At 43.8% G+C, this 22,267-nt stretch overlaps 1 protein-coding gene across 8 annotated transcripts in view; it reads right to left on the reverse strand.

Moving 5' to 3' along the window:
* Window positions 1-22,267, reverse strand: part of LOC110535557 (rho GTPase-activating protein 12) — a 95,412-nt gene that overhangs the window by 58,054 nt on the left and 15,091 nt on the right. For 3 of the 8 annotated variants that reach the window (XM_090189867.1, XM_090189864.1, XM_090189859.1), the window contains exon 1: window positions 18,739-19,665. The exons of 4 other annotated variants lie outside the window; for them this stretch is intronic. In XM_090189867.1, coding sequence (XP_090045993.1) covers window positions 18,739-18,756 — 18 coding nt within the window. In that variant the 5' untranslated portion in view covers window positions 18,757-19,665. Of the gene's footprint in view, window positions 1-18,738; window positions 20,824-22,267 lie in introns of those variants that run through there. One more of the 8 variants, XM_090189862.1, reaches the window with a different exon arrangement.

The following is a 22,267-nucleotide window of genomic DNA, read 5'->3' on the forward strand; positions in this document are numbered from 1 at the left end:
TCATACGTTAACAGACAACAGAGATGGTGGGCACATAAGGTGGCCGGTAAGACCTGGGTTAGCCCGGTTCCATACGCTATCTGTTGTAACTATCTCTTCTCTCGTTGTTTTTCTGACAGTATTGGGACTAGGCTAGGTCTGGGCTACTTTGAACATGAGAGAGACACCCCAAAGGGAAATGACAACATCTGGCGAGACTAAACCCCAAACTGACACTGTGGCAGTCATTTCTGGCACAGACAGGACGTGATGCAGCATCTGATGTCTAGAGTAGAGGCTGGGCGAGAGACTGGTTGAAGCGATTTCCTGTTGCATCGGTTACTTAGCATATTTAGTAGACACTAGTAGTATAGGAAAAACAGAAGACTGCCTCCAGCAAGCAAAACAGGAAGGGTTTTAAGAGGAATTGGCAAAAGCAACCTTATTCTGATAAGTGATGTTTCAAATGATTAAAAAAGACTAATAAAGAGGATGTTAAAAAGCTCTGTCCTTTCGCTTTACCAGTTCAACCTTGACATGAACATACTATTAAAAAGCTAAGCAGGAAAATGTGGATAACACAACGGCCATAAAAAGGTTTTCTTTTTCACAAGCTTGGGCAACGCCATTTAGACTAGATTTCACGACTGTGACTGGGAAAGGATGGAGAGATAGATGAAGGGATGGAAGGAGGCCTGAGGCAGAGAGGAGGGAATGAGGATGGAGGAGAAGATGGATAGACAAAGCATGGGTTGGTTTCGAACAGAGACAGATAGTATAGTAGTAGACTGAAGACAACATCTGTTTTTGGCGCAGGCAGATAGCAGAGACCCGTTGCAGAGCCGACAGACACATTCAGCTCTGCCCTTTACAGACAGAACATTTTATTATCATGGTGGAGGGATGGACAGAGGGGTGGACAGAGGGTGTGAATCCAGGACACATGTTTTTTTTTTTTTACCTTTAATTAACTAGGCAAGTCAGTTAAGAACAAATTCTTATTTTCAATGATGGCCTAGGAACAGTGCCCCTGTTCAGGCGCAGAAAGACAGATTTGTACCTTGGGGATTTGAACTTACAACCTTTAAGTTACTAGTCCAACGCTTTAACCACTAGGCTACCCTGCCGCCCCAAGGACATGCTGGGGAAATTTGATTTTCAACCTTGTACAACACAAATTGTCAAATTGGTATAATGGGAGAGTTAAAATTGTCTACTCATATCAAATCAAATTTTATTTGTCACATGGGCCAAATACAACAGATGTAGTAGACCTTACAGTGAAATGCTTACTTACGGGCCCCTAACCAACAGTGCAGTTTAAAAAAATATATGGATAAGAATAAGAGATAAAAGTAACAAGTAATTAAAGAGCAGCAGTAAAAAATAACAATATATACAGGGGGGTGCCGGTACAGAGTCAATGTGCGGGGGCACCGGTTAGCTAAGGTAGTATGTACATGTAGATAGAGTTAATTAAAGGGACAATGAATAGATGACAACAGAGAGTGGCAGTGGTGTGGAGAGAGGAGGCGGGCAATGCAAACAGTCTGGGCAGCCATTTGACTAGATGTTCAGTAGTCTTATGGCTTGGGGGTAGAAGCTGTATAGAAGCCTCTTGGTCCTAGACTTGGCGCTCCGGTACCGCTTGCCGTGCGGTAGCAGAGAGAACAGTTTTTGACTAGGGTGGCTGGAGTCTTTGACAATTTTTAGGGCCTTGCTCTGACACCGCCTGGTATAGAGGTCCTGGATGGCAGGAAGCTTGGCCCCAGTGATGTACTGAGCCGTTCGCACTACCCTCTGTAGTGCCTTGCGCTCTCACACGACATGATGTATATTAGATCATCAAACTCAAAACTGATGGATGTTCCTTAATAATGGATTCTCAACTGAAACTTGATGCCTTATGAAACGTTGTAGCTCATAGTTCTAGGCATCCGACAAGATAAAGCCTTCTTGAGGAAGAATGGACCCCCCTGTCCTGTCTCCGCCTGCTTCAGTCTGTCCTTGGCAGCTACAACGTTCCCCCCTAGCATGACTCAGGGTGTGTGTGTGTGACAGAGGTGCATTGTGCTGATGGAGGAAGGCACAGTGTCCTGCTCATCTGGGCCATAGGTCATCCAGTCGTCCCATGGCCCAGCCGCCACCAGCACTCCCTCCACGCAGAGTGATGAGAGAACAGAGAGAGAAAAGGTCATTGTTCTGCTGTGTCCAGTCCCAGTCTAGGGCCAGAGCAGTGTTGTCCTGTCATCCATACTGTGCTGCTGCATTCCAATGGGAGACTTGTTCAAAGGGGAACGACATCATCAGCTGTAAGGCAGGCCTGCCCTGCCTGTCACACACACACACACACACACACACAAATGGATGCGAGCAGGCACACACACACACACACACCTGTCACACAGAAAACACACAATAACATGACCGCAAGCTGAACCCTGTAGCCTTGATAAGACACTGTACTGTTTGACACAAAGCTCAAGCTCAGACCAATCCAGTGATGTAACATTTTGGACATCAAAACATTTAGATGTAGAAGGATAGCCAGGACCATATAAAAAGAAACAAGACTATTTATTTGCCGTTTTCGAAACAGTTAGATACACAAAACACACATTCTCCAACTATATGACAGACAGTAGACACATTTTCCAACTTCCAAACACACTTTTCCCTTGCACCTTTCTCCACTCTCTCCCTCCCTCATCCTTTAAGTGACCTTTAAGTGACCTGGGTAGATAACTGATCGACACAGACAGCCTTTCCACCGGCCAGGTGGGGACGTCCTGCCACATCAGCTAGACCTTTGTCCTGAACGGCCCAACACAGCGGCATGTACAGACATATACACATTTTTGGGCCAAGTACTCGTGATGGGGGATCAATAACGTTGCATATGGCAATATCATTTTTGGACTATATAGTATCGATACTTTGATTCCAAGTATTGATTTGGGGGGGGGGGGGTTTGCTAGGTAGCATTAGCAGCAGTATGAGTTCTACTGCATATCCACTGTAGGGAGGGGATGGCAAAGGACAAGGACTAGCTGGGTGGGTGGAATGCCACCAGCCAAAGTTTGTTGGAGTTCCACTGTAGCTAGCTGATTTCAGTTGGTTATGTGGCCTCTACAGAGAGAAATGGTGGTTAAACACACTCGCTGTCATGGTTTCTGCTTCTCGCATTCCCATCAATGGGGGTTCTTAAGACCCTGGGGATTCACTGGCCGGCTACAACTACAAGCTTCCCTATTTGCAACCAGGAGGGGTCCTGGCCAACAACAAGCTCTTCCAATGGCCATCATGAGGGATTCTGGCCCTGCCAGCCGAGAGAAAGATTATCCCCCTTTCAATTACCGTAAGGGGTTTGAGTGAAGAGACACAAGAGAGGAAGGAGAGGAAGGAGTGAAGAGAATGGGAAAAAAGGGTGCTGTGAGTGTGAGTGCAGTAATTCAATGAAGACATGGAAGTCAGGAAGACTGATATGCAGCCAGAAGACCTCCAATGCCCTTTTGCACTCTGACTAAAATAAACATTTACAGACTGGTAAGTGGCTGAGAGTAGCTGGACTGAGGGCTTGTAGGCCTGTTGTAAGGCAGATCTTCACCAGACATCTCCGGCAACAAAGTCGCCTATGGGCACAAACCCAATGTCGCTGGAACAGACAAGACTGGCAAAAAGTGCTCTTCTCTGACGGGTCGCGTTTAAAAAAAAAAAAATGTATACCTTTATTTAACTAGGCAAGTCAGTTAGGAACAATTATTATTTTCAATGACGGCCTAGGAACAGTGGGTTAACTGCCTGTTCAGCGGCATAACGACAGATTTGTACCTTGTCAGCTCGGGATTTGAACATGAAACCTTTCGGTTAATAGTCCAACGCTCTAACCACTAGGCTACCCTGTCTCACCAGGGGTGATGGTCAGATTCACGTTTATCTTCGAAGAAATTAGCGTTACACCGAGGCTTGTACTCTGGAGCGGGATCGATTTGGAGGTGTAGGGTCCGTCATGGTCTGGGGTGGTGTGTCACAGCATCATCGGACTGAGCTTGTTGTCATTGCATGCAATCTCAACGCTGTGCGTTACAGGGAAGACCTCCTCCTCCCTCGTGGTACCCTTCCTGCAGGCTCATCCTGACATGACCCTCTAGTATGACAATGCCACCAGCCATACTGCTCGTTCACAGAACGTGTGTGATTTCCTGCAACACAGGAATGTAAGTGTTCTGCCATGGCCAGCAAAGAGCCCGGATCTCAATCCCATTGAGCATGTCTGGGACCATGCAGGTGCCTTGGTGGAAGAGTGGGGTAACATCTCACAGCAAGAGCTGGCAAATCTGGTGCAGTCCATGAGAAGGAGATGCACTGCAGTACTTAAAATAATTAAAAGGATTAGTCCCTTTTTTTCAATTTTAGCCTAAAATGACATATCCAAATCTAACTGCCTGTAGCTCAGGCCCTGAAGCACGGATATGCATTTTCTTGGTACCATTTGAAAAGGAAACACGTTGACGTTTATGGAATTGTAAGGAATGTAGTAGAATATAACATTTCTGTTCAAAATGTTGTATCAAGACTGCCCAAATGTGCCTAATTTGTTTATTAATAACTTTTTATGTTCAAAATGGTGCACTCTCCTCAAACAATAGCATGGTATTCTTTCACTGTTAAAGCTACTAAAAATTGGAAAGTGCAGTTAGATTAACAAGAATTTAAGCTTTCTGCCCATATCAGATATGTCTATGTCCTGGGAAATATTCTTGTTACTTACAACCTCATGCTAATCGCATTAGCCTACGTTAGCTCAACCGTCCAGTGGAAGGGACACCAATCCCAAAGTAGTTTTAATGCAGCTGGTGGCCACACCAGATACTGACTGTTACTTTTGATTTTGACCCCGCCTTTGTTCAGGGACACATTATTCCATTTCTGTTAGTCACATGTCTGTGGAACTTGTTCAGTTTGCTTCTCAGTTGTTGAATCTTATGTTCATACAAATATTTACAAAATAATATAGAAAAAAACAACGCAGTTGACAGTGAGGGGACGTTCCTTTTTTACATGAGTTTACTACAGTATAGTATTAGTTCATTTTAGTATACTGTAAACGAAAGGTATCCTTTCTTTTTAGCGTACTAGCGCTTCGCCTGTCTACCGGAAGTTGATGCTGTTGCTATGCAACCTCTTGCTAGCTTGTTAGCATAACAAATTACTAGCTAGACATTTTACGAGTACTGGTGAGTTCGTAAATTCAATGTGAGTGCCAGAACGCGCTCTGGGCTTTGTAAATCCAGAGCGTTTTCAGATTGTCCATTCGTAAATTCAGAGAGTTGGCTAGATTGCTAGCTATTTCCAGACATAAATGAGAGAACACCTCAGTCTGACCATTTTACTCACCCTAGCAGAGCTGGTTAGGCTGTTTTCATGTTATCCTGAGCGTTGGTGACTAACTGTGCTGCTGGCAACAATTTAATTACGCGTTGTTTTGCAACTTTTATTGACCACGGCCATATATTCAACAGGTGTTGAGCGTTCGTAAATGCATCAGTTATTCTGGCTCTGGCACACTCAGATGAGAGTGCTCTGAAATCGGAGTAGATTAACAATGTCCATTAAGAAAGCACAACAACTATATCACTAAGCTAAAAATTACATGACTAATCAAGTCAATAAAAATTGGGTGGTTTGTTAGATTATAGTTAATATACTGCCTGGCAAGTTCGATGTATCAGTAGCCAACTAACGTTAGGTAAGTAGCATACTGCTGTAATGCTATGAGGTTAATAATGACTACAAACTGACTAAACTACAAATTGTCAACCAACATAAACGCAAAATGTAACTTATTTGAAAAGTCATTACTTTATTACATTGCTCAACATTGCATTACATTGCTTTTCATAATTAGTTCAAGCACTGAATTTGTATCCACTCTCGTCGGACGTAGGCTTCATATTTTCTGCTATTTTCTTCAAATCTGAAAATGTTATGAAGCCACGTCCATATTCTGAAGAATTGCATTATGGGTCCTAAAAGCACAGAAATAGTGTTCACTGCTTGTATAATTCTTAATTTGACGAATTTAGTACGACATCCGGGAACTTCTGGCATACTAACTATATCCATACTATGACCAAAACGCATACTACATACTCAATTTACAGTTGAAGTCAGAAGTTAACATACACCTCAGCCAAATACATTTAAACTCAGTTTCTCACAATTCCTGACATTTAATCCGAGTAAAAATGATCTGTCTTAGGTCAGTTAGGATCACCACTTATTTTAAGAAAGTGAAATGTCAGAATAATAGTAGAGAGAATTATTCATTTCAGCTTTTATTTCTTTCATTACATTCCCAGTGGGTCAGAAGTTCACATACAATCAATTAGTATTAGGTAGCATTGCATTTAAAATTGTTGAACTTGGGTCAAACGTTTTGTGATGCCTTCCACTAGCTTCCCACAATAAGTTGGGTCAATTTTGGCCCATTCCTCCTGACAGAGCTGGTGTAACTGAGTCAGGTTTCTAGGCCTCCTTGCTCGCACACGCTTTTTCAGTTTGCCCACAAATGTTCTATAGGATTGAGGTCAGGGCTTGTGATGGCCACTCCAATACCTTGACTTTGTTGTCATAAAGCCATTTTGCCACAATTTTGGAAGTATGCTTGGGGTCATTGTCCATTTGGAAGACCCATTTGCCACCAAGCTTTAACTTCCTGACTGATGTCTTGAGATGTTGCTTCAACATATCCACATAATTTTCCTACCTCATGATGCCATCTATTTTGCGAAGTGCACCAGTCCCTCCTGCAGCAAACTACCCCAACAACATGATGCTGCCACCCCCGTGCTTCACGGTTGGCTTGCAAGCCTCCTTATTCCTCCAAACATAACGATGGTCATTAAGCCCAAACAGTTCTATTTTTGTTGCATCAGACTAGAGGACATTTCTCCAAAAGGTACAATCTTTGTCCCCATGTGCAGTTGCAGACCGTAGTCTGGCTTTTTATGGCGGTTTTGAAACAGTGGCTTCTTCCTTGCTGAGCGGCCTTTCAGGCTACGGCGATATAGGACTCGTTTTACTGTGGATATAAATACTTTTGTGCCGGTTTCCTCCAGAATCTTCACAGGGTCCTTTGCTGTTGTTCTGGGATTGATTTGCACTTTTCGCCCCAAAGTACGTTCATCTCTAGGAGACAGAAGGCGTCTCCTTCCTGAGCGATATGACGGCTGCGTGGTCCCATGATGTTTATACTTGCGTACTATTGTTTGTACAGATGAACGTGGTACCTTCAGGCGTTTGGAAATTGCTCCCAAGGATGAACCAGACTTGAGGTCTACAATTACTTTTTTCTGAGGTCTTGGCTGATTTCTTTTGATTTTCCCATGATGTCAAGCAAAGAGGCACTGAGCTGGAAGGTAGGCCTTGAAATACATCCACAGGTACATATGTATTTCTTCTGACCCACTGAAATTGTGATACAGTGAATTATAAGTGAAATAATCTGTCTGTAAACAATTGTTGGAAAAACTACTTGTGTCATTGTTACGCTCGTTGATGGAAGGATCGGACCAAGGTGCAGCATGGTAGGCGTACATCTTACTTTAATGAATGAACATAAAAAATAATACGGTTAGTGCAGTTAGTTTGACTATTTGAATACAGCTATTTTCTTATGAGATGAAGAATACTAAAACAACAAACTCAAAGGGAATGGGCTGGAGGAGACAAAGAGAGGTGGGGGGTGGGATTTGGGGGAGGCAGGGAGCTACACAGCCCTAACCATTAATCCAGTTCTAGTTTATCTATGTACCCACTGTCAGCGATGTAAGAAGATTGGATCCAGAGTGCAAGGGGCAGGGAGGGGTGTGGGGGTTGGGGTGCCTGGGCTAGGCCCCAGCACATAGCAGCAGACCTGTAAGCCCCTGTCCTACACTGACTGACTGCCGGAGTAGCTTACCCTGAACCTCACTACCCAGTAATACCAGCCAGCTCTCTTCAGTAGATTAGACCACTCCCTCCCTATTCTTACCAGCCCTAATGAACACAAACAAAGTCCCCAACCAGTAACAAACACACTCAGAGGACTCAAACAGTAACACACACACACACACACACACACACACACAAACAGACAGACAATTGCTCCTAGAATCAATCAAGTCAAACAGTGAACAGTGAGGACAGTGTAATCCCTGACAAATGTAGGCTACTGCAATATTGAGATCAGACCCCAAACAATGAACCCCACTTTCCTTCAAATATGTACTGCTTGTGATGAGAAAAACAACATTACCAAGGAAATCAAAGAGCGAGAGAGAGAGCCAGAGAGAGACTAGCAACAGCCTACGGAAACAGTGACAGACTGAGGCAATTATGTTTTAATCATGCCATTAATTAATTAGGTCAAACTAATTTGGGGAATCACATCCATTTCCTAAAACATTATCCTACTATAACTACCATATTGTCTCATTTCTACAACATTAGCTGGAGCATATGCTGTATATTGAAAAGAGACTGTTTTTTTGTGTAACCCAACCTTCAAATCTTGTCACCGCTGGGTGTATAGATAGATGGTGGCTCTGCTAGTGGGGTGACTATCAATGCGACAGTTGGGTGCCTGTCAACATCACACACACACGCACACACACACACACACACAAAGCAATCACAGCATTCGTGCCATACACTTCCTGACACTCCATCGTAGCTCTGATTCTGTTATCACACCAATACACACGACATGACCTCTCTGATTCAGAGGGGTTGGGTTAAATGCGGAAGACACATTTCGGTTGAATGCATTCAGTTGTGCAACTAACTAGTTAGTTGCACAACTGAATGCATTCAACTAACTAACTTCCCTATAGCCGGTCATCAGCAGTGAACTGTCAGTGATAGTAGCAATGACCCTTTTAAGACTGATACATGTGTTGGGCCGAGCCTGGCCAGTCTATCAAGTCTACATGTGATTGTGATAGTGGCATAGTCAGTGATAAAGGCTGGTGTCTGGTGGATAACCATGCTCCATCTATTACAGACCCTAAATGGCACCCTAATCCCTTTATAGCACTACCTTTTGTTTTGATCAGGGCCCATGTAAAAAAAAGTGGTGTACTATATTAGGGTTCCATTTGGGACGCATACATATTTCCAGCAGCTAATCACTCTTCTTCATGAATCATAACCCTACTGTTGTTGAATGTACAGTAAGGACGATAAACTATTCATCCCTTGGACTTCAATGGATGTGAGAAGTTTACTTTTCTAATAAGCATTTTAGTGCCAGTCAGGTCATGGCTAGAGGAAGCGCACACACACACACACACACACAAATATGTGCACGCACCCACTCACAGTGTGTTCCATATGTTTCCTCTGTACTTTAGCACAGACCAAGATGACCTGCCCAATATTAGCCTTGTGCAAGACCCACGCAAAATAAAGTGCCAAAAGGAAGGATCGTGGATTGTTTACTGCTCATTAGGCAGTATACCGAGGTATTTCAAAATTCCAATGGGGGCTGCATGCTACGCCACTGCTCATAACTAGAAGTAGAACTATAAGAAATCTAAGATGTGTCAAATAAATTTCATCCAGCTCAGGGCTCCAGCTATGCATTTGGTATGCTAACTTGCTAGCTAAGAGCACTATCACCTGAGTCTTCCAGAGGAAAGAACAACTGATGAATTTACGAATGTGCAACACCCGTTGAATATGAACGGTCTGACGGCAAAAAACAATTGTAACCAGTTAGCCACCAACACTCAAGATAACATGAAAACGGCCTAACCAGCTCTGCTCGGGTGAGTAAAATGGGGTGTTCTCTCATTCGTGACTGGAAAGTGGCTAGCAAGCCAGCCAACTTAAGCCAGTTAGCTTGGGTGCAGTTGTGAGAACAACCCTACTCCTCGGCCAGAGCGTCCAGTGTGCGCTCAGAAAGCTCAGAGTACAATGGCCAATCTGACAAAGCTCTGAATTTACGCACTCCAGAGTGAATTGTCCAAAACACCCTAAATGCATACTGCAATTCCAACCACAAAACCTCTTTGCTTTGATTTTAAAACCTCAAAATACAACTTGCCTAGCTAACAGCTAAATGTTTGTTTTTGACTTTGTTATAATTCATATTCTATGTGAGTCTCCACATGTTGTCATGGAAAATATTTGTTATTTCCAACAACTATGGAGCAACTACGCCGTAAATCGAGGTGCATATTGAACATTGAGATTGCCGAAAGGCCAGTCTCTTTGGCAATGACATTGAGTGGAAAGGAGTGGAATGTTAACTAAAAATGACTGCTACCATGACTAGAGACATCCAATCCCTTCTTGGATCAAGATCCTGGTTGCCTAAATTGTTTTGAAATAGCGCCCCTTGTGTGCAGTTCCGGCAATACCGTATTCCCCTGGATACCTTCCATCCGTACTACTCATAAGACTCTGTGAAGCTTTCATAACACACATACACACACACACACAAAATCAACGCATAATACCACATCCCATGTCACATTCGCGTAGCGTACAGACACACATCATTGTCTGACATTTCTGTTTATTCGTATAAGAGCCATCTAGTGGTCAATTTAAGTCACTGCATTATAATTAATTTGATTTCTAAGAAGATTGTGATTGGCCTTTCATGTCACATGACTGTCAGAGGTCATAGTTGAACAGTAACTTAGCAGGAAGTCATTCATTCTAAACCCACAAGGGCTGTGTTTCAAACTCAAAGTAGACAGCCTTCGGGCCCTAAACCCTCAGCCCTTGAATGACGTTTTACATTGTCACATCCGAGTGTACCTTAAATGTTGCTTGCTCAAGCGAGGGAGAGTGATCGGAGAGGCAACGTCCTTGGTGGAAATCTTGAAGCTGAGCTTAAAAACAACCAACCTAAAACTTTTAATGTACCTAGTAAGATAACGTATCCAGCAAGCACTTCTGTCAGGTAGCTAGCTACAGTTACCCATAGCTGGCTAGCTAGTTTTATAGTTTGGCCATTTATTCCAATACATTTCAGAATTCCCAAAAATATGTTTTATAGGCTCCTCACTACGAGACTAAGCCAATCTGCCAATGCTAAAATCAAAGTCTATATATATTTTTTTGCAAACCAGCTTCAGAAATGTTGCCAACGTGCCGAAAATGTAGCCTTGTTAATTAAATTTGACATGTGACTGCAATTTGCATTGAGTTTTTGGTCAAATCAACCCTGCAAGTGACCAAAGTTTTTCACTCGCTCCCTCAAGCTAAATCGAGGGCTGAGGGGGCAACGTTAGTGAATTGGGCCTCCGCTTAGGATGGCAATCAAACTGTATCCGGGTAAATAAAAAATAAAAAATGTGTTTGGACTGCAGCCGAGGCTAATTGTGTGCTAATGTATAGCTTCATTTCATGCATTTCAGCCCATTTTGAACCATTTATACTAGGAATTGCAACTTTCTAGCCAGTTTTTAACAATGAAGTATTTTGAGAAATGAAGGCAATGAAAACACCAGTCAATTTTACTTTGCACCTGGCTTTCACTGGAGCATGTTCACCATCTGTTCATTTGTGTTAGACACACTGAGGCCAGGATGATACTGGGGTGGCAGGTAGCAGGTAGCTTAGTGGTTAGAGCATTGGACTTGTAACCGAAAGGTTGCAAGATCGAATCACTGAGCTGACAAGGTAAAAAACATTGCAAAAAAGAATTTGTTCTTAACTTAACCTTTATTTAACCTAGTTAAATAAAAATAAAAATACTGAAATATTTTTTACATGGCAAAAATTAAAAAGACGAAGCAGGCCAAACTCTTTTTCCTATTAAAACCTGCTGTGTGTAAAATAGCTTGGAAAATAAATAGAATGTGACTCTGGATGACAACAAAATTATGTTCGTTTCCATCATTTGGGCTGTTTCCTAAAGAAGTTAAACCCGCTTCGTGTTTTGTTTCCTTGCCAAGACAGTAAACGAGTATCACGATACTGGCATCGTCCCGTACCTAGTAAGAAAAAAAAAAGTAGCACCACAACTGGACATTGCGATACAGGAAAGCAAGGTTCAGATCAAGCACTTCTATCCATCTACCTCCATCACGCTTCACACACCTGGGTTGGGTTCAGCATTACATGATGGCAGACAACGGGAACACGAGAATGATTGATGCTGAACACTTCACAGAGCTGGACCAAGCATATGTGACAAGATCAGAGTCATCTGCAAGCATGGTCTTCTCACGCTTGGACCGCCTTTGTCAGCAAAGAATCTGCAGTTATGGTAGGAAAGCCCAATTGGAAGCCAAGTTTATGGTTTTAAAGCACGATGAGGAGTTGGCGGCAGCTTTTGCTGAGGCTCAAGTTTATGAGGCAGCAGCAGAGATCAAACAAGAAGGCAGTAGTCGGAACTCTCTCCGCCACCCATGAAGCATTGCAGTGTACTCATGACTACAGAAACTCAGTAACATTTTTTTGAAAGATTTAAAAATCCCATTTTCAGGACCATGTCTTTCAAAGATATTTGGATTTTTACGAATTAAGTTCACAGATCTTCATTGTAAAGTGTGTAAACACTGTATCCCATGCTTGTTCAATGAACCATAAACAATTAATGAACAAGCACCTGTGGAACGGTCGTTAAGACACTAACAGCTTACAGACAGACGGTAGGAAATTAAGGTCACAGTTATGAAAACTTAGGACACTAAAGAGGCCTTTCCACTGACTCTGAAAAACACAGGGTCCCTGCTCATCTGTGTGAACGTGCCTTAGGCATGCTGCAAGGAGGCATGAGGACTGCAGATGTGGCCAATAAATTGCAATGTCCGTACTGTGAGACGCCTAAGACAGCGCTACAGGGAGACAGGGCGAACAGCTGATCGTCCACACAGTGGCAGACCACGTGTAACAACACATGCACAGGATCTGTACATCTGAACATCACACCTGTGGGACAGGTACAGGAAGGCAGCAACATCTGCTCTAGTTACACCAGAAACGCACAATCCCTTCATCAGTGCTCAGACTGTCCGCAATAGTCTGAGAGAGGCTGGACTGAGGGCTTGTAGGCCTGTTTTAAAGGCAGGTCCTCACCAGACATCACCGGCAACAACGTCGCCTATGGGCACAAACGCACCGTTGACCAGACAGGACTGGCAAAAAGTGCTCTTCACCGACGAGTCGCGGTTTTGTCTCACCAGGGGTGATGGTCGGATTTGCGTTTATCTTTGAAGGAATGAGCATTACACCGAGGCCTGTACTCTGGAGCAGGATCGATTTGGAGGTGGCGGGGCCGTCATGGTCTGGGGCGGTGTGTCACAGCATCTTTGGACTGAGCTTGTTGACATTGCAGGCAATCTCAACACTGTGCGTTACAGGGAAGACATTCTCCTCCCTAGTTGTACCCTTCCTGCAGACTCATCCTGACATGACCCTCCAGCATGACAACGCAAACCAGCCATACTGCTTATTATGTGTGTGATTTCCTGCAATACAGGAACGTCAGTGTTCTGCCATGGCCAGCAAAGAGGCCGGATCTCAATCCCATTGAGCACATCTGGGACCTGTTGGATCGGAGGGTGAGAGCTAGGGCCATTCCCCCCAGAAATGTCCGGGAACTTGCAGGTGCCTTGGTGGAAGAGTGGGGTAACATCTCACAGCAAGAACTGGCATTTCTGGTGCAGTCCATGAGGAGGAGATGCACTGCAGTACTTAATGCAGCTGGTGGTCACACCAGATACTGACTGTTACGTTTGATTTTGATCCCCCCCCCCCTCCTTTGTTCAGGGACACATTATTCAATTTCTGTTAGTCACATGTCTGTGGAACTTGTTCAGTCTGTGCATGCGTATGCACCAGTTTGTTTTTGGACCCCCTGCTGCCCAGGAACCCAGCCTCATTCGGGTAACAATTATTTAGGCACTGTACTGTTGTGTTAACCTAAATGTGGATTGTTGTAGCTAGGTGCTGTTTGAAAGTGTGTTTATACACAGAGCAACTAAAACTAGCAGAAGGTGCTGGAACATTCGACAGTGACCCTCTCTGAACATTTTGTCCATGCCATGCAACATGTCTCTCTCTCTTCAGCAACAGCAACAGTGGCTTGTTGTGGAAAGTTCTAAGGACAAAGGGCCGAGTCTCTCTGGAAAGTCCATTGATTGACCAGCAGAGCACAGCAGAGCATAATGCTGCCTGGTCTGTCACGGGACCAGCCGGAACACAGAACCGCTGAGCAGCAGATCCACACCTCCTAACATATAACCTGGTCCCACACTGGATATGCATACATGTATGGCATGGTAGAAGACTTGGATAACCTCATAACATGTCTGTGTGCGTTTGTACATGAAAAATCTTGATACACCTCCTGAATTATCAGTCTCTTTTGGAAAACGCATCTATACATAAAACAATTTTTTACTGTACACAATACATTTCAAGTTCAGGGCATTAAAATCAACAGCCATCACAATGCCAGGACAAATACAACACCAACTCATTTCCATCCACATACAGAACAAAATAGCAATTTTACCCTCTGGCTGGCTCCCTGCTCTCTCTGCTGTGTGATAGGTTGATGATGAGGCGTCTCCTTGGCAGCAATGTTCAGTAATAAGCATTAGAGCTGGCATATGACAGTGACAATGTGCCCTTGACGCTAGACGCCCACACTCCAGTGCCCACGCACCTATCTACAATACTGGCAGGCAGCCTAAAGCACGGAAACCTCAGGGGCTAACAGTACTGTTACACCGTGTTGTGATGCTGAAGAAAAATGTATGTTGTTGTTGATCAATTGCGAATGAAGTGTCAATTCTATTGAAATGTTTAAATGTTGCCTACACAAGAGCAATCTGGCTGAAACAACCCTGTCAAAGAGATAGAACACTGACACACACCACTGTGTTCATATAACAAATTAAAAACACTCATCATAAAACATGGATGGACACCCAAACTCTTTTTCAAACAGCATCCACCCCTGGACTGAACAGAGCTCAGACATAAAAACAAAACAAAATGACAAATAGTTCCACCCACAGGAGACTGACTCCTGAGTCAGAGGGCGAACAAGGCAGATTAGGAAGGAACATGACTTTACATGTAATATAGGTCATGTCCCAAATGGCACTATATTCCCTATGTAGGGCCCATTGGGAATAGGGTGGCATTTGAGACACATTTGAGACACAGCTACAGTAAAATCACCAGATATTATTCATGCCTTGGGCTGAGATTTATTAAAAATGATGGGATAGGCAGTCCAAGATTTTAGTGCCAGATATTGTGTAAGGCAAGAAGATCATTCGTGGGGGAAACCTTTACCAATTCTGAAACCTGGAGTTGCGATATCATTGAGAGAAACAAAGACTATCTCTGTTAAGAGTGACAGACAGTGTCCCTGTTGAACGCTCTGCTTGCTCTGATTCATCCAGGTACAATCAGCTGTAATGTGAGGAATCAGAAAACGTAGCTACGATACCACAGCACCGTTCGCTTGCCACACTATGGCTGACAGAGCCAAAGGGCCTTTTTAACTCCACCCGGACAGAAGTCTCCTGAATCCTTAGATCAAGATAATATCTGGTGCACCCCATAAAAATAATGTGTCTTGTTAAAACCTATTGAGTGTAGGGGGCAGTATTTTGATGTTTGGATGAAAAACGTACCCAAATGAAACTGCCTGTTTCTCAGGCCCAGAATCTAGAATATGCATATAAATAAATAGGATAGAACACACTCTAAAGTTTCCAAAACTGTCCAAATATTGTCTGTGAGTATAACAGAACTGATATTGCAGGAGAAAACCTGAGGAAAATCCAACCCGGACGTGCTGTTTTTCCTGAAAGCTCTCTGTTCCATTGCCTGCCTTCACTCCATTTAAAGGGATATCAACCAGATTCCTTTTCCTAGGCCTTCCCCATGGTGTGAACAGTCTTTAGACATAGTTTCAGGCTTTTATTTTGAAAAATGAGCGAGAAAGATCACATCGCGTCATTGTATGGCTGGATGCCAGCAGCGTTTTGCATGCGCAACAGCTTGGAGCAGACATTTCTCTCTCTCTCCTATTGAAGAAGCTACAGTCCCTGTTGAAATATTATCGATTATATATTGTAAAAACAACCTGAGGATTGATTATAAAAAACCTTTGACATGTTTCTACAAACTTTACGGATACTATTGAATTTTTGTCTGCGATGTCGTGACCGCTCGAGCCTGTGGATTTCTGAACATAACGCGCCAACCAAATGGAGGTATTTTGGATATAAAAAATAAATATTTATGGAACAAAAGAAACATTTATTGTGTAACTGGGAGTCTCGTGAGTGCAAACATCCGAAGATCATCAAAGGTAAGCGATTCATTTTATTGCTTTTCTGACTTTCGTGACCAATCTACTTGGCTGCTAGATGTTTGTAATGTTTTGTCTACTGAGAGAGATGTCCTTACATAAATGCTTGGTATGCTTTCGCCGAAAAGCTTTTTGGAAATCTGACATGCCAGGTTGATTAACAACAAGCTAAGCTGTGTTTTGCTATATTGCACTTGTGATTTCATAAAAATGTAATATTTTTTGTAATTTAATTTGAATTTGGCGCTCTGCAATGATCCCGCTAACGGGATGGCTGCATCAAGAGGTTTTTAATAAACTATAGTTTTGGCAAGTCGGTTAGGACATCTACTTTGTGCATGAGAAGTAATTTTTCCGACAATTGTTTACAGACAGATTATTTCACTATCACAATTCCAGTGGGTCAGAAGTTTACATACACTAAGTTGACTGTGTCTTTAAACAGCTTGGAAAATTCCTTCTGATAGGCTAATTGACATAAATTGAGTCAATTGGAGGTGTACCTGTGGATGTATTTCAAGGCCTACCTGCCTATTTGCTTGACATGATGGGAAATTCAAAAGAAATCAGCCCAAGACCTCAGAAAAAAATTGTAGACCTCCACAAGTCTGGTTCATTCTTGGGAGCAATTTCCAAACACCTGAAGGTACCACTTTCATCTGTACAGACAATAGTTCACAAGTATTAACACCATGGCACCCCTCAGCCATCATACCGCTCAGGAAGGAGATGCGTTCTGTCTCCTAGAGATGAACGTACTTTGGTGCAAAAAGTGCTAATCATCCCTAGAACAACAGCAAAGGACCCTGTGAAGATGCTGGAGGAAACAGGTACACAAGTATTTATATCCACAGTAAAACGAGTCCTATATCGACATAACCTGAAAAGGTCGCTCAGCAAGGAAGAAGCCACTGCTCCAAAACCACCATAAAAAAACCCAGACTGCGGTTTGCAACTGCACATGGGGACAAAGATCGTACATTTTGGAGAAATGGTCTGATGAAACAAGAATAAAACTGTTTGGCCATAATGACCATCGTCATGTTTGGAGGAAAAAGGAGGAGGCTTGCAAGCCGAAGATCACCATCCCAACCGTGAAGCACGGGGGTGGCAGCATCATGTTGTGGGGGTGTTTTGCTGCAGAAGGGACTGGTGCACTTCACAAAATAGATGGCATCATGGGGGAGGGGAAATTATGTGGATATATTGAAGCAACATCTCAAGACATCAGTCAGGAAGTTAAAGCAAGGTCGCAAATGGGTCTTCCAAATGGACAATGACCCCAAGCATACTTCCAAAGTTGTGGCAAAATGGATTTAGGACAACAAAGTCAAGGTATTAGAGTGGCCATCACAAAGCCCTGACCTCAATCCTATAGAACATTTGTGGGCAGAACTGACAAAACGTGTGCGAGCAAGGCCTAGAAACCTGACTCAGTTACACCAGCTTTGTCAGGAGGAATGGGCCAAAATTCACCCAAATTATTGTGGGAAGCTTGTGGAAGGCTACCCGAAACGTTTGACCCAAGTTAAACAATTTAAAGGAAATGCTACCAAATACTAATTGAGTGTATTTAAACTGCTGACCCACTGGGAATGTGATGAAAGAAATAAAACCTGAAATAAATTGTTCTCTACTATTATTCTGACATTTCACATTCTTAAAATAAAGTGGTGATCCTAACTGACCTAAGAGAGGACATTTGTACTAGGATTAAATGCCAGGAATTGTGAAAAACTGAGTTTAAATGAATTTGGCTAAGGTGAATGTAAACTTCCGACTTCAACTGTACATAGCTATACTGTCTATCGCAACAGAAATGTGTCATTTGTTGGGACCACTATCCCTTTAACGTAGAGCCTCCTCCAGGCAGCATCTTGAATCAACCTGTATCCTGTCCCACTGATCCAGTACGGTGGGCCTCCGAGAATCTACTACCAGCTGTTCAAACAGTTCCAGACACAGTCTAGGTTATATGACAGGGTTCTGAGAGACGAGTCTGAAGCATCCTCTTCAACACAGTTCAGTTACACACAGTCTACCCTCCGCTCCGATCAGTCGCCAAAGCACGGGTTAGTTTCTTACACCATCACTAAACAGTAAACACACACTCAAAAGGCACTGGTGGCTGTCAATCTGCACAGATGAGGGAAACTCTAGTCTTCCTAACACCACAACAACCAAAATAACAACGCTAGTAGCAAGCTGGATTTCAGCAGTGGTACCAAGGCAAGGCAGTACGTTGATTTCGGTGTGGCTGAAGCATTTCGGTGTGTGGCTGAAGCAGAGGAAGGGAAGGTGGGATGGAAGGCAAGGTGGGGAGGAAGGCGGGAAGGAAAGAGGTGAGGAAAAGCATTAAAATTTTTTTTTAAAAATCAGGGATAACTCTCGTTCACACATTCATTCCTTCTGGCGCTTACCTTGTCCTCTGGGTACATGTTGCCCCAGTCAGTCCAGCACAGCTCCCCACACACACAGAGAGACAGACAGAGAGACAGAGACAGAGAGAGAGAGCAAGCAAAGGGAGTCAGAGGGAGTGAATGACAGGGGAGTGAAAAACCAAATAAGAGAAAGTGAGGGAGTGTCGGAGAGAGAGAATGAGTACAAGAGATTCATCGCTGCAATCGTTCAAAGATGAATAAATGTCCCACAGTGAGCGATTCTCCTCCTCTCCAACCTTTCCGCTACCTTATCGAAGGATTACCAGAAATCCCAGGTTACGAAACAGACAGGATTCTTGCTAACCAGAAGATCTATACATCAGCTCCACTTCTAGGAGGCACACACACGCAAAAGGAGAGGAGATGCTCAACCTCCCCAGGACGCTGTAGACTTTAATCCCGTCGTCTCAGCACAGAACCACAAATCTCTGGGAGAGGATGAAGTAAAGTTCAAACAGGTTAGCTACCTACCGTAAAGGCTGCCTGGAGCCGGAGGTGTTTTCAGTTACTATGAGTAGCGTCATGTCCTTCACATATAGTACCTCTGACAACCTATCAACAGCACTCATCATCATCATCATCACGAGAGAGAGATGGAAGAACATTTAAAAAATATATATTGAAAGAGATGGAGAAAGAGAGAAATAGAAGAGAGAGAACTACAGAGAGAGGAGCGACAAAGAGACCCAGAGGGAGAGACAAAGAAAGTGAAAAAGAGAAGCAGGGGAAGAGAGAAAGTGAAGAAGAGAAGCTTCATTGAATTACCCGTGCACTAGACCCACAGCCAGGTCTGTACAGTAGGTTACAAGTGTGTGTGTGTGGGGGGGGGGGGCAGGAATGACAAGTATGCAATGGAAAACAAGCAGGGGCCTCCTTTTCAGCCAGCGCCTGGGAAGTAGCTAGGTCAGGCAGCCCAGCTCAAACAACAGAACAGTGGGCAAATTTTAAACAGACCAATCAACCTGGTCTCTAGAAGTATCCAGAAACTTTATCACAACAGCAAATCATATTTTTGAGGTTATATTTTTCAAAGGTGAAATATGAAGAACTGTCTGTCACCCATAGCCACACACAACATTTTGAGCTATGTCAGTCAGTAACCTGTCACACATTCACAACCTTTGCTCCCCTGCCTCCCCTTGCACAAGTTTGTAAACAAGTGCCTAACAGACTGAGATAAATGTGTAAGCCCAAATAAGTCACGTGAATGTAAGAGAGGAGACACAGAGAGACAGACAGCACAAAACTAGCTAGCAGACTTCCCAGTCTGCTGTTCCCACATGCTTCAAGAGGGCCACCATTGTCCCTGTTCCCAAGAAAGCTAAGGTAACTGAGCTAAACGACTACCGCCCCATAGCACTCACTTCCGTCATCATGAAGTGCTTTGAGAGACTAGTCAAGGACCATATCACCTCCACCCTACCTGACACCCTATTTGCACTCCAATTTGCTTACCGCCCCAATAGGTCCACAGACGACGCAATCTCAACCACACTGCCCTAACCCATCTGGACAAGAGAATGTGAGAATGCTGTTCATCGAATACAGCTCAGCATTTAACACCATAGTACCCTCCAAACTCGTCATCAAGCTCGAGACCCTGGGTCTCGACCCCGCCCTGTGCAACTGGGTACTGGACTTCCTGACGGGCCGCCCCCAGGTGGTGAGGGTAGGTAACAACATCTCCACCCTGCTGATCCTCAACACTGGGGCCCCACAAGGGTGCGTTCTGAGCCCTCTCCTGTACTCCCTGTTCACCCAAGACTGCGTGGCCATGCACGTCTCCAACTCAATCATCAAGTTTGCGGACGACACTACAGTGGTAGGCTTGATTACCAACAACGACGAGACGGCCTACAGGGAGAAGGTGAGGGCCCTCGAAGTGTGGTGTCAGGAAAATAACCTCACACTCAACGTCAACAAAACAAAGGAGATGATTGTGGACTTTAGGAAACAGCAGAGGGAGCACCCCCCTATCCACATCAATGGGAGAGTAGTGGAGAGGGTAGTAAGTTTTAAGCTCCTCGGCGTACACATCACAGACAAACTGAATTGGTCCACCCACACAGACAGCGTCGTGAAGAAGGCGCAGCAGCGCCTCTTCAACCTCAGGAGGCAGAAGAAATTTGGCTTGTCACCAAAAGCACTCAAACTTCTACAGATGCACAATCGAGAGCATCCTGTCGGCCTGGTACGGCAACTGCTCCGCCCACAAGCGTAAGGCTCTCCAGAGGGTAGTGAGGTCTGCATAACGCATCACCGGGGGCAAACTACCTGCCCTCCAGGACACCTACACCACCCGATGTCACAGGAAGGCCAAGAAGATCATCAAGGACCTCAGCTACTCGATCCATGGCCTGTTCACCCCGCTATCATCCAGAAGGCGAGGTCAGTACAGGTGCATCAAAGTAGGGACCGAGGGACTGAAAAACAGCTTCTTCCAGGCCATCAGACTGTTAAATAGTCACCACTAACTGGCTTAAGCCCTGTAACCTGCTCAGAACTTTATCACAGTTACTAGCCAGCTACCATCCGGTACTCAACCCTGCACCTTCAAAACTCCTGCCCTATATACTGTTTTACCCAGATCATATGTACACCGAGTGTACAAAACATTAGGAAAAACTGCTCTTTCCATGACATATCTTTCCCCTGGATTCACCTGGTCAGTCTATGATCCCTTATTGATATCACCTGTTAAATCCATTTCAAATCAGTGTAGATGACAGGGAGGATTTTTAAGCCTCGAGACAATTGAGACATGGATTGTGTATGTGTGCCATTCAGAGGGTGAATGGGCAAGACCAAATACTTAAGTGCCGTTGAACGGGGTATGGTAGTAGGCTCCAGGCGCACCAGTTTGAGTGTGTCAAGAACTGCAACGCTGCTGGGTTTCACACACTCAACAGTTTCCCGTGTGTATCAAGACTGGTCTACCACCCAAAGGACATCCAGCCAACTTGACACAACTGTTGGAAGCATTGAAGTCAACATGGGCCGGCATCCCTGTGGAACACTTTTGACACCTTGTAGTCCATTCTGAGGGCAAATGGGGGTGCAACTCAATATTAGGAAGGTGTTCCTAATGTTTTGTAAACTCAGTGTATATACTGTATTCTAGTAAAGGCTCATCCTATATAACTACTACTGTACACACCTTTTCTACACTGTCCATAATGTCTATTCACATCATCATATATATATATCTCCTCGGGTGACATTGCTCATTTGCAAATGTGTATATTTCTTAATTCCTTTTTTGGGGGGATTTGTGTGTATTGTTTTGTATAGTTAGGTATTACTGCACTGTTGGAGCTAGAAACATATGCATTTCGCTAATACGATAACGTCGGCAAAATATGTAGACATGACCAATACAATTCGATTTAAAATCATAATGAAAGCAGGCTATGAGGTGAAATAGGCTTTGAGAGGTGCCACCTTTATTTTATTACTTATCGTTAATGCCATCTTTGGTATGCTTTGATGTGTTTATCAATGCACAAGC

Source organism: Oncorhynchus mykiss, chromosome 11 (genome assembly GCF_057628025.1).
Source record: "Oncorhynchus mykiss isolate SJ-2025 chromosome 11, ASM5762802v1, whole genome shotgun sequence".
In the NCBI taxonomy this organism is placed as follows: Eukaryota; Metazoa; Chordata; class Actinopteri; order Salmoniformes; family Salmonidae; genus Oncorhynchus; species Oncorhynchus mykiss.